This window comes from Rhinopithecus bieti, unplaced genomic scaffold, assembly GCF_001698545.2.
Source record: "Rhinopithecus bieti isolate Rb0 unplaced genomic scaffold, ASM169854v2 scaffold_37789, whole genome shotgun sequence".
NCBI classification, from domain to species: Eukaryota; Metazoa; Chordata; class Mammalia; order Primates; family Cercopithecidae; genus Rhinopithecus; species Rhinopithecus bieti.
In genome coordinates, this window is record NW_016857036.1 from 1 (window position 1) to 11,895 (window position 11,895).

The 11,895-nt window shown below is 62.9% G+C and overlaps 1 protein-coding gene across 1 annotated transcript; it reads right to left on the reverse strand.

The window, feature by feature from the left end:
- Positions 1 to 1,685: 1,685 nt before the first annotated feature.
- On the reverse strand, positions 1,686 to 9,262 carry LOC108525326 (protein CBFA2T3-like). The gene is made up of 6 exons (XM_017866337.1): positions 9,117 to 9,262; positions 7,948 to 8,241; positions 7,040 to 7,260; positions 4,631 to 4,716; positions 2,612 to 2,810; positions 1,686 to 2,146 (listed from the first exon to the last, which is right to left on the reverse strand). Exons 1-6 carry the CDS (start codon positions 9,260 to 9,262, stop codon positions 2,043 to 2,045), a joined length of 1,050 nt encoding a protein of 349 aa, XP_017721826.1. The 3' UTR covers positions 1,686 to 2,042.
- Between the last annotated feature and the right edge of the window lie 2,633 nt (positions 9,263 to 11,895).

An 11,895-nucleotide genomic window follows, 5' to 3' on the forward strand; every position in this document is an offset into this window, starting at 1 on the left:
CACGTTGATGGCCCTCATGCCTATGCGGACAAGTACATGCAAATACACGCAGGCATCCCAGGCATGTGTGTGCAAAGCTGGGTCATGCGGCGAGCACGTGGGGAGCTTTTCAAAGCTTGCTCCCCAGGCGCTGCACCCCTGCAGGGCAATGGCGAGTCCTACCCCAGGGTCTGGTCAGCCAGGGGCGCACCCGGAACCTGCATTCCTAATGCGTGCCAGGGGAGCTGCTGCTGCTGCTCCAGGAACCGTACCTGAGGCGCTCGGATAACTCTGCTGTTCCGCCTTCACCACTGGCCCCACCCAGACGCAGCCCAGGAAGCCCCTCCTCCAGGGCTCTGTGCTGTCACCCCAGACCCTGCTCTGTTATCCTCACTGCACTTGCCATCCTTTAACCTAGCTGGCCTCAGAAGACCACGCTCCCTGACCCCATTGTTTGATCCTGATGTGTGCTAAGGTGGGGCAGGCTCAGAGCAGCTCCAGGGAGAACCGCCCGCCCAGTTGGAGAGGCCAGGTTTCAACTCCATCACTAAAAGAGACCCTAAGACCAGCTGGAGACCCTGGTACCGCTGCCTAACCCCAACCACGACCCCAACCCCAACCCTAACCTTAACCCCAACCCCAACCCCAACCCTAACCTTAACCCCAACCCCAACCCTAATCTTAACCCCTCTCGCTACCCACAGATCCAGCTCTGCCCCAGCCCCTCCCCACCTCTGGTCCCCACAGCATAAGCACATGTCCCCACAGCCTTGCCCAGCGCCCAGCTCCACGTCTGCCCATGTTCTGACTCTGTTCTGCCCAGACTCTGACCCCGCGTGCCTGACGCGCCCAGGCTCTGAGTGTGTGTACTTCTGCATGCCCTCCTGGGTGTGCAGGGCTGGGACCCACTTTATTCTGCTGGGCGCCCACCGGTCCGTTTCCTGGTAGGCACAGGTAGCAGCTGTCCTGCCCTGAGTGTGGATCTACTCTGACCGCGCTGTGAGCCACGCAGCGGAATGCATAAAGCCCCACAGCCTGAGCCCCACATGGAGANTTTCAAAGCTTGCTCCCCAGGCGCTGCACCCCTGCAGGGCAATGGCGAGTCCTACCCCAGGGTCTGGTCAGCCAGGGGCGCACCCGGAACCTGCATTCCTAATGCGTGCCAGGGGAGCTGCTGCTGCTGCTCCAGGAACCGTACCTGAGGCGCTCGGATAACTCTGCTGTTCCGCCTTCACCACTGGCCCCACCCAGACGCAGCCCAGGAAGCCCCCTCCTCCAGGGCTCTGTGCTGTCACCCCAGACCCTGCTCTGTTATCCTCACTGCACTTGCCATCCTTTAACCTAGCTGGCCTCAGAAGACCACGCTCCCTGACCCCATTGTTTGATCCTGATGTGTGCTAAGGTGGGGCAGGCTCAGAGCAGCTCCAGGGAGAACCGCCCGCCCAGTTGGAGAGGCCAGGTTTCAACTCCATCACTAAAAGAGACCCTAAGACCAGCTGGAGACCCTGGTACCGCTGCCTAACCCCAACCACGACCCCAACCCCAACCCTAACCTTAACCCCAACCCCAACCCCAACCCTAACCTTAACCCCAACCCCAACCCTAATCTTAACCCCTCTCGCTACCCACAGATCCAGCTCTGCCCCAGCCCCTCCCCCACCTCTGGTCCCCACAGCATAAGCACATGTCCCCACAGCCTTGCCCAGCGCCCAGCTCCACGTCTGCCCATGTTCTGACTCTGTTCTGCCCAGACTCTGACCCCGCGTGCCTGACGCGCCCAGGCTCTGAGTGTGTGTACTTCTGCATGCCCTCCTGGGTGTGCAGGGCTGGGACCCACTTTATTCTGCTGGGCGCCCACCGGTCCGTTTCCTGGTAGGCACAGGTAGCAGCTGTCCTGCCCTGAGTGTGGATCTACTCTGACCGCGCTGTGAGCCACGCAGCGGAATGCATAAAGCCCCACAGCCTGAGCCCCCACATGGAGACAGAAGCTCCTCATAGCTGAGCTGCTGAGGGGCATCTGGGGCCCTGGCCTCCCACAGCACGGCTCGCCGGGCAGCCCCCACTCACCAGCACCGCTCGCCGGGCAGCCCCCACTCACCAGCCTTCCTCCAGATGTCCTCGGGCATGTAGCCGGTGAGGGTCCTTGGCAGGAACTCCCGGGGCACGTCTGAAACAGGGGCCAGTGTCACACAGGATGGGCCATGCAGCTGCCTCTCCCCACCCTGGCTGGGCCCTGAGTGCAGGGAATGAGCGTGCGCGTCCCTGGGGGAGGGCCCAGGTACCCCTGGACAAGGTCTTGCTCAGTCGCCAGGCACCCAGGGCGGTGCCCGGGCATGGGGGGGCACTGGAGCTGTGGACCTCGGACTCGGCTGGGAGCCGTGTGTGTCCTGGGCTTCTCCTGGTTTCAGTATTCATCACTGAGGCGGAGGAGCAGAGACCCTCAGGGCCTCCCAGCTCAGCCTCCGGCCCACCGGACGCCCTGAGCTCCAGGCTCCTGGGAGACCAAGCAGTTTCTGTACAAAGTGAAAAAGGTGCCTCTTTCTCAAGTGAAACTGTTTGCCTGGCGTTTCATTGCATTGCCTGCCTGACAGCTCCCAGGTGTCTGCTCCCTCCCCACCCACCCGCCACACACCTAGCTGACACCCTTCAGGGCCGGCGGAGCTGCTGCGGGGCCGGGCCGTGGCGGGACTGGGGCCCTTCTTCGTGTCCTCCGTGTCGCTGCAGCGCCGTGCCCAGTGGTTGAGCTCCTCGCGGTCGGCCTCCTGGCACCTGCGCAGCACCGTGAGCGAGCGCCGGGTCTTCTCCACCATGTCCATGATGCAGTTCAGGAGCTGGGGGCAGGCGGATGGGCGGGGCAGAGTGCTTCAGCACCTCGGAGGGACCGGGCGCACGGGACACTCCCTGTGCTGCCCACTCGGCCAGAGCCCTGGACAGGATGGGTGCTCGACCAGCCCACTGCCCACGAGGACAAGGGGGTGAGGGAGGGCCCACCTCTACCGCTCGGAACTATGGGTCCCTAGCCTGGGACTGCCGGGCGCCTGGGGTACCAGACTCACACAGGACACATGCTTAGACGCACACAGGAGTTTATGATTCTCCTTTTTTTTTTGAGACGGAGTCTGACTGTCACCCAGGCTGGAGTGCAGTGGCACGATCTCGGCTCACTGCAAGCTCTGCCTCCCGGGTTCACGCCATTCTCATGCCTCAGCCTCCTGAGCAGCTGGGACTACAGGCGCCTGCCACTGCGCCCAGCTAATGTTTTGTATTTTTTAGTAGAGACGGGGTTTCACCGTGTTAGCCAGGATGGTCTTGATCTCCTGACCTCGTGATCCGCCTGCCTCGGCCTCCCAAAGTGCTGGGATTACAGGCATGAGCCACCACGCCCGGCATGATTCTCCTTTTTAACCCGCTCGGGCGGCTCTGCCTCAGGGACCTGGCTTTCTGCCTGGGCTCCCCTTCTAAAAAGGACGAGGGTGAGGGATGAGGCTGACAACAGTGCTGGGAGGGGTTCTGGCCCTGAGCCCGGCGACCCCTCCTTGGACGTGCTGCGGGATGGGGGGGTGGGTTCTCACGAGCCCAGTTCCAGGACCGTCCCCTAACATGTCCTACCTCAAAGAGGTCTCAGCACTGCTTTCCCCCCACACTTCTTGTTAAGACTCAGGATAGACTCTGGGACAAGCTAGTGAGCAGAAAGTGGAGGGAAGGCAAGGCCCGCCATGATGGTTTTAGGAATCCTCCTCCCTGTGCCTCTCGCGATGCCTTGCACCAGACACGATGCCTGCGCTGACAGTGGGGGAGGGGGGCTCAGGTGAAGGACACAGCAGCTGGGCAGGGATGGGGCAGGCCACACAGGCAGGAGCTCAGGGGCACCCACACAGTCCTGCTGTCTCTAGCAGTCCCAGGCCCCATGGGGCAGAGCCCTGGCCATGTTTACATATGGGTGTAGCCATGCAGATATGGCTGTGTGTGGGTGTAGCTATGTATGCATGTGGTTGTGTGCGTGGTTGTGACTGTATGTGGGTGTGGTTGTGTGTGTGGCTCTGTGTGGGTGTGGTTGTGTGCATGGGTGTGGCTATCTGTGGGTGTGGCTGTATGGGTGGGCATGGCTTTGGGGTGTGGCTCTGTGTGGGTGTGGCTGTGTGACTTGCATGGGTGCGGCTGTGTGTGGGTGTGGCTGTGTGCATGGGCGTGGTTGTGGGCGTGGCTGTGTGGGTGTGGCAGTGTGTGGGTGTGGCAGTGTGTGGGTGTGGCTGTGTGCATGGGCGTGGTTGTGGGCGTGGCTGTGGGGGGTGTGGCAGTGTGCAGGTGTGGCTGTGTGCATGGGTGTGGCTGTGTATATGGGTGTGGTTGTGTGGGTGGGTGTGGCTGTGTGGCCGTGTATGTTCGTGTGGGTGGTGTGTGTGGGTGTGGCTGTTTGCATGAGTGTGGCTGTGTGGGTGGGTGTGGCCACATGGGTGTGGTGTGCACGTGGGTGTGGCTGTGGCTCTTTGGGCGTGGCTGTGGATGGCTGTGCATGTGTGTGGCTGTGTGTGGGCGTGACTGTGTGGGCGTGACTGGGTGGGCATGGCTGTGTGCGGGCATGGCTGTGTGCATGGGTGTGGCTGTGGCTGTGTGGGCGTGGCTGTGTGGGCGTGGCTGTGTGGACACTCACGTTGTTGAGGTGCTTCCACTCTTCTGCCCACTCACGCTCTGTGAGCTTGTGGTCGATCACTTCTTCCTGCCGGGACCCAGGCACCACTGTGGATGGGGAAGTGCATGCTTAGGTCCCACCCACAGCCAGGCTCCGCCCTATTCTCCCAGACCCCGCCCTCTGCTCCCAGGCCCCACCCATGGGCTGTGCCCACTGGGGACTACGGACAGGGTAACGGAAGGGCTGGTTGACTCGGTGAACGCGGAGGATGCCTGGGTTACTGAGCTGCCTGGGCCTCTGGGCCGACTGCTCTTCCCCTGCAACCTGGTACACGCCTCCAAGGGAGGGTCCAGTCTCAGTCCTGCACCTGAGGAAACTAAGCCTGGTTAAGAGCGGTGGAGGTGGGGTGTGGACCGAGGCTGGCTGGAGCTGGAGCACTGTCCTCAGCCACTGTCTGGGAAGGCCTTGTTAGACTAAGCGTGGCCTGAGGATGCCTCAGTGCCAAGTCACACCATGACCTGGACCTGCCTTAGCCGGTGAACCAACGGGTAACCTCGCTGGGAGGAGCTGGTCTGAGTCATTCACAGCAGCCCTCTGCGGTCACCCGCAGGCGCCCACGACTCAACATGAGGCCACGCCAAGCAACATGCAACCCTGCCGCCTCGGCACCCGCCTCCTGTCTCTGCCTGTGAACACCACCAGCCATGCGGAGGCCGGGGCTCTCGGAGCGCGCTGGCTCTGAGGCCTGTCCTATTCGGGGATTGTTCTTTGCTTAAACTCTGTTCAATGCAGCGTGTCTCAGGTTTTCCCTTTTGACAGGCTCCAGGACTGAAGCCGCAGGGGCCACTCCCACAGGTCACCAGAAACTAAGATGTGAGTGACGCCCAGCAGTGGCTGACCCCTTTCGTGGTGGCTGGGCCCATGGGAGATATGAGTGACGCCTGGCAGTGGCCGACTCTTTCGTGGTGGCTGCACCCACGGGAGATGTGAGTGATGCCTGGCAGTGGCCGACTCTTTCGTGGTGGCTGCACCCACGGGAGATATGAGTGATGCCTGGCAGTGGCCGACTCTTTCGTGGTGGCTGCACCCACGGGAGATATGAGTGATGCCTGGCAGTGGCCGACTCTTTCGTGGTGGCTGTGCCCACGGCTTCTGGAGACATCAGAGGCTTCCAGGCCCCACTGTTTTCTGCATTCGGCCATGGCTCATGCTTCCCGGGGCTGAGGTCTCCCTCTTTGGACCCTTTTCAGCCCCTAAAGATATCCTAGCCCCTGAACCTGAAATGGCTCCCCAAATTGCAGAGGAGGTGAGGAGGTGGCAGCCACAGCTCAAAGTCACCACCCTGCTCTGCCGCCTGTGAAGCTGCAGCCGGCACCAACACCCCAACCAAAATAGTGGCTGAGATGTGCCCGACAGCTGGCGTTTATTTTGTATTAGCAGAAGCGGGTGGGAGTCAGCACCTGCCCGGCCCGGCTGCAGCATGCCAGACGCCGTCACCTGCTGCCTGGGCCCAGGCCCTGGAACCTTCCGCAAGGTGGGGCTGGGAAATGGCCTTGTGCAGGGCAAGGCCTCTGCTGACCCGGCTGCTGGGCCCCACCGTGCCCTGGGTCTCTGTTTCAGCATGGCAGACTGGAGGCCTCCCTGCAGCCTGTCCTGGAGGGCTCCTGGGGTGGGGCTGGGCCTAACCATCTCTGGGTCCTCAGCACAGAGGCCATCAAAAGTCAGACAGGCTGGGCTATGAGACTGTGGGTGCATTATGTGTGCTCTCAGGCTCCAGTCTCCTCATCTGTGGTATGGGGTGCTGACGCTACCCTGCTGACGGGCTCAGGAACGAGTGAAGTGTAAAATGCACCGAGACTCCATGCCCACTTCTCTGTTATCCATGCCCGTCAGGCCTCAGGCCAAGACTCCGTGCCCACCTCTCTGTTATCTACACCAGCCAGGCCTCACTCTGAGTCTCCATGCCCACCATCTGCTCTAGATACCAGCCAGGCCTCACGGCAGCCCTTGCTGGACTCTGCATTAACTCCCCGGGCCTTGGACTCTGAGAGGTGGGACTCTGGTCTGACCCAGCTGACAGAGGAGGAAACTGAGATGCAGAGCCATGTGACCCGCCTGCAGGTGCACTGTGGGAATCGCCAAACTCGGATGAGAACCACGTGGGCAGCTCCAGGCCCGAGGCTGCACACCCCAGGGGAACAGGTGGGCTCAGGGCCCAGGACAGGCCCCTCTGCAGCCACCACCCTGCCCCGGGGGGGACAGGACCCTCCTGGCCCCGAATGGTGCCAGGCAAGGGGGACGGGGTCTCCTGAGTTCGGGTGCACACAGCTGCCCGTGGTGCCTTGCGCCCACATGCTCAGGTGTACACATGTGGGCACACGTGTGCTCCTGTAACATGCATCCACACTTCTGCCCCATCACACTGTTCACCAAGTGGCCGATGGCGCTCTCGCAGCTCCCGGGGGTCCGCATGGCGGTAGGCGTCTCGAAAGTGGTGGGCCATGGCGATGTCCTCCAGGCGGTAGTGCAGTGGCGTGGGCTGCGGGGGCCCGTTGCTGGGGCTGTAGCGCTGGGCAGGGTTCAGGGTGCATGGCCGTTTGCTGAGGTGCTCAGGGTGCAGCGGGTCACGGTCCAACCCGTTCTCTTTGGTCCTAGCCCAAGAGCAGGCGGGGTGGGGGCAGTGGATATAGCAGAGCCAGGGACGGAGGTGCAGGCGGGGTGAGAGGCAGACAGGTGTGGGCAGAGAGAAAGAGGACACGTAAGGGCGAGACAGAAACATGGAGCAAAACACCAGCCCTGGGAAGCCCAGCCTGGCACTCCCACTCGCCACCCCTCTCCCAGGGCCTATGCCAGCCTCAACCCCTGCTCGAGCTGTACTGGATCCTGAGGCCTGGTGGTCCAAGAGCCGGACTCGCTGCTCTGGGAATGAGGAGAGGGATACACCAGCCTCCCGTAACTGGAGACCACCCGCCCCCTGGGCAGCAGCAGCACAAGAGTATCTGGAGCAGCAGAGTGGGTCCAGCCCAGGCACCTGGGGACTCTGGACCCCTGGACGCTCGGGGTCCACACCCAGCACACAGGGGACAGCCGTCCTCCCACCAGCCTCCTCCCTGTCCTCCTAGGCTCCCCGGAGCATCTGAGTCTGCAGCCCACTGGGGTGTCTGCCCCTGCAGCCGCCAAGCCTGCTGGCCCTAGGATGCTTCGCCACGCTCCCTCAGCCTGAGTGGGCTGGCTGGGCCTACAGCCCCAGAGGAGGTTCCCTCTCTTACCGAGAGGGGAGCAGCGTGAGCCGCGTGGCCATGGTGCCCCCAGCCCAGATGCCCGGAGCCCACAGGTACCTGTCGGGCGTCCTCCTCTTGCCGTTCTCGTTGACTTCCAGCAGCAGCTCTGAGGAGTCGATGGGGGAGGAGGCGCTGGCGTCCAGCAGGAGCTGCTCATGCTGGGCCAGGTACTGGGCAGGCGTCTGCTTCGCCAGGCGTGCACAGTGCAGGAGCTCCCGCTGCAGCAAGGGCAGGTTTGCCTGTAGGGTGGGGAAGGAGGGCCTGGGGGGCGTGCAGGGGTGCACAGCCCTGCTCAGGTCTGAGCAGAGGGGGCCTGGGTTGGGTGGCTGAAAGCTCAACTTGACCTCAGGCCTCAAAGATTAGGTGCTCGACCTCTGTGGGCCTCAAGTTCCTTCCTAGCAGTGCCATGGGAGGGTGCCGTGGGAGAGTGGGCACCGAGGCTCGCAGGAGTGCCTCACCAGGGCCACACAGCGACGTGGGGCGTGTGGGGCTTGAGCCCAGATCCTGGACTCCCAGGCTGGGGCTTTTCCACTGCACCCAGCTCCCTCCCATGGCGCCGTCTGGAGAAGATGGTGCAGCAGATCACGGCTGGTCTTCCCCCCTGCACCCGCCCCGCCCAGCAGGCACCACATGACCGGGCACAGCTGGGGAAATGCAGGCTCAGAGAGGGGGAGGCAGCCCCGGGTCTGCAGGCCCTCACACGAGGGAGCTGGGAGTGAAACCCGGCTGAGATTACGGGCAGTATGTCTGCTCCAGCCCTGATGGGAAACCCCTCAGAATCAGCTTCCCCTTCCCTTCCCGCTGGTTTCCAGCCTTGGCCTCAACGGATTGTGGACTTGGGAGGTGAACACCCATGTTCTGTGGCCGCGCTGCTCTGAGCACGTGGTGCTCAGTGATCCTCCAGCCTCGGTGAGGACAGCCTCAAGACCGGGCTCTGTGTTTGTGGGTAAGGACTCCGCAGCGTGCGGCCGAAGGACAGCCCAGTGTACAGGATTTGTGTGCAGACCCTGCCTTTGGCGCCTGTGAGTACTCGCGGCGCCCACCGCCTCCTCCCTGGCTCCAGGCTGGCACCGCTGGGCCGCAAGCTGTGCTCTCAAAGTCTTCCCAGAGCTGCCGCGGGAGGGCGGACAGGCTGGACCCTGAGCGTGCTGGACCAGGGCCCAGCAGCAGGCCACTTGGGAGGGCCAGCGGTTCTAAGCATTTGTAAATAAATACAATTCCCCAACTTTCTCATGCGTTTCAAAGCTGCCACGCCGCCTTCTCCCGCCAGCGCCTCCCCCTTCCCCATGAGTGCTTCCACCAGGCCCTCGAGCAGTGCCGGCTGCCGGCCTGTTTTTCTCTTTGGATAGCTGAACAGGGGCCAACCAGCCATCTGTCGAGCACATTAGGAGCATGAGCTGGGAAACGAGGTCCCGGGAGGTCTGAGGAGCCAAACATCCTCCCTCCCTCATCAGCCCCTCCCCAGGGGCCTCCCCTTGGCCCATTCGGGAACCGGCTGGTCACGGTTAGGGCAGGGGGAACATCTGGATCCCTGGCTGGCTGGGGCCGGCTGGGGCCAGCTGGGAGCTGGGGCAGTGGGTGGGGTTGCATCCCAGGCTTCTGGAAAGCCTGACCCTTGGGCCGCGTGTGGGGCAGGCTCAGAAGAGTGCAGGGGACCCAGGACTGGGCAACACCAGCGTGTGCGCCGGACGCATCGCCGCCCTCAGCCAGCAGGGAATGGCTCCCCCAGGCCTGCAGAATGGGGTGGGGCCTGTGGGAGCCTCCTGCAAAGCCTCCTTCGAGGCAGTGTCCCCACTCTGTCCCCAGGAGTCCAGGGCACCCGGGAGGTGTCACCACTAAAATGCTACACAAACTGAGCTGGGCAAAAATGCCCCAACCCCACTGCCGAATGGAGGCTCTGACTACAGAAGGCCCGAAGCTGCCCTCTGCACAGATGCGAACTCAGGCTGGGGGACTGATGTTCGCAGCGATGGCAGTGGTGGCTGAGGCACTAGCTGAGCTACAAGGGCTTTCGCAGACTCCGCTGCTCTGCCAAGCACCCAGCTAAAGCCTCCCTGACCGTGGGCTCTGCCATAGAGACGCTGTGGCCTTGGGCTGGTCACTTAACCTCTCTGACCCTTGCTGTATCTGCAAACTGGCACTGTGGAGACCCTGGCCGAGACGGGCTCTGGCGAGCTCCGGGTAAATTAGCTCCGTCCTTTCCCACCGCCCTGTGCAGGGGGTTCACCACCCCAGCTACGAGAGAGAGGACGCAAGCCAGGGCTGGGGTTCCAGCCAGGCAGGCCCCCACCCTCTCCGGCCCCTTAGCCACCATTCCTGCCATTTCTAGGATGATGTCTCCAAGGGCTGCGTGAGGGTGCCCCACACTGGGCCTGGGGGGCTATGGATGTCTCAGGAAGGTGCTACCCCTCCCCTAGCCCAGGCTACAGTCAGGAACACCGAGGTCGAAGGGGGCTGGCTGGGGGTCACTCCCACTAGGCTCCTCCTGTCTGGCCTGGGAAGGTCGGGTTCCCCCACTACACTTTGTGTCTGAAGGGGCTGCTGCCCTGTAGGGGTGTCGGCGGGGTGGGGGATGGGTGGGCGGGGTGTAGGTGGGGTGTGGGCAGGGTGTGGACGGGGGGGTGGGCGGGGTGTGGGAGGGGTTTGGGAGGGGTGTGGGTGGGGTGAGGGCGACTCCCTGGGTGGGACAGCCGGGCCAGGGTTCTGGCTGGTATCTGAGCAACAAGCTCTGGAAGCAGGACTGGCCGCAGGATCTTTAGCTTTTATTTTTGAATCCTCCCGGCCTCCCCCCAGAAGCTCCATGTCAGAGAAGTGACCAGACTTCATGTCCTACTGGCCCTGGGCCCCGGGTGGGGGCATGAGGTGGGCTGGCCCTGAGCTGCAGCTGCACCACACAGGCTGTGGGAGCCCCTGTGTACCGAGGGGAGACTGAGGCAGACGGTGCCCTCACAAGAGCAGTGCTGTGGACGGCGCCATGCTGGGGTGTGGCCAGGGGACACCAGGGCCTGACCAGGCGTCATGGATAGAGGCTGTAGGTCTGGTGGGGGCAGAGGTGGGGACGCTGTGGCATCTCTCTGCCTGACCCTGCTCCTCCGGTAAACAAGGGTGGCTGGGTCCCCAAAGACTGGGAGGGGTGGGGGCTGTAGCAAGTTAAAAGAAGGGAAGGGAAGAGAAGGATCGCTAACGAACTGCAAACGACGCCAGATGGGCCCAGGCTCCTGACACTCCAGAAGCTTCTCTTTTGTCACCAGCTGGGAGCATANTGGGCGGGGTGTGGGAGGGGTTTGGGAGGGGTGTGGGTGGGGTGAGGGCGACTCCCTGGGTGGGACAGCCGGGCCAGGGTTCTGGCTGGTATCTGAGCAACAAGCTCTGGAAGCAGGACTGGCCGCAGGATCTTTAGCTTTTATTTTGAATCCTCCCGGCCTCCCCCCAGAAGCTCCATGTCAGAGAAGTGACCAGACTTCATGTCCTACTGGCCCTGGGCCCCGGGTGGGGCATGAGGTGGGCTGGCCCTGAGCTGCAGCTGCACCACACAGGCTGTGGGAGCCCCTGTGTACCGAGGGGAGACTGAGGCAGACGGTGCCCTCACAAGAGCAGTGCTGTGGACGGCGCCATGCTGGGGTGTGGCCAGGGGACACCAGGGCCTGACCAGGCGTCATGGATAGAGGCTGTAGGTCTGGTGGGGCAGAGGTGGGGACGCTGTGGCATCTCTCTGCCTGACCCTGCTCCTCCGGTAAACAAGGGTGGCTGGGTCCCCAAAGACTGGGAGGGGTGGGGCTGTAGCAAGTTAAAAGAAGGGAAGGGAAGAGAAGGATCGCTAACGAACTGCAAACGACGCCAGATGGGCCCAGGCTCCTGACACTCCAGAAGCTTCTCTTTTGTCACCAGCTGGGAGCATAAGCACAGCAGGGCGTGGGAGGGGGCAGAGGAGGGCAGGAGGAGGGAGGGAGGGAGGGCAGGAGGAAGGGAGAGGGTGGAGGGAAGGAAGGGGTGGAGGGAGGAAAG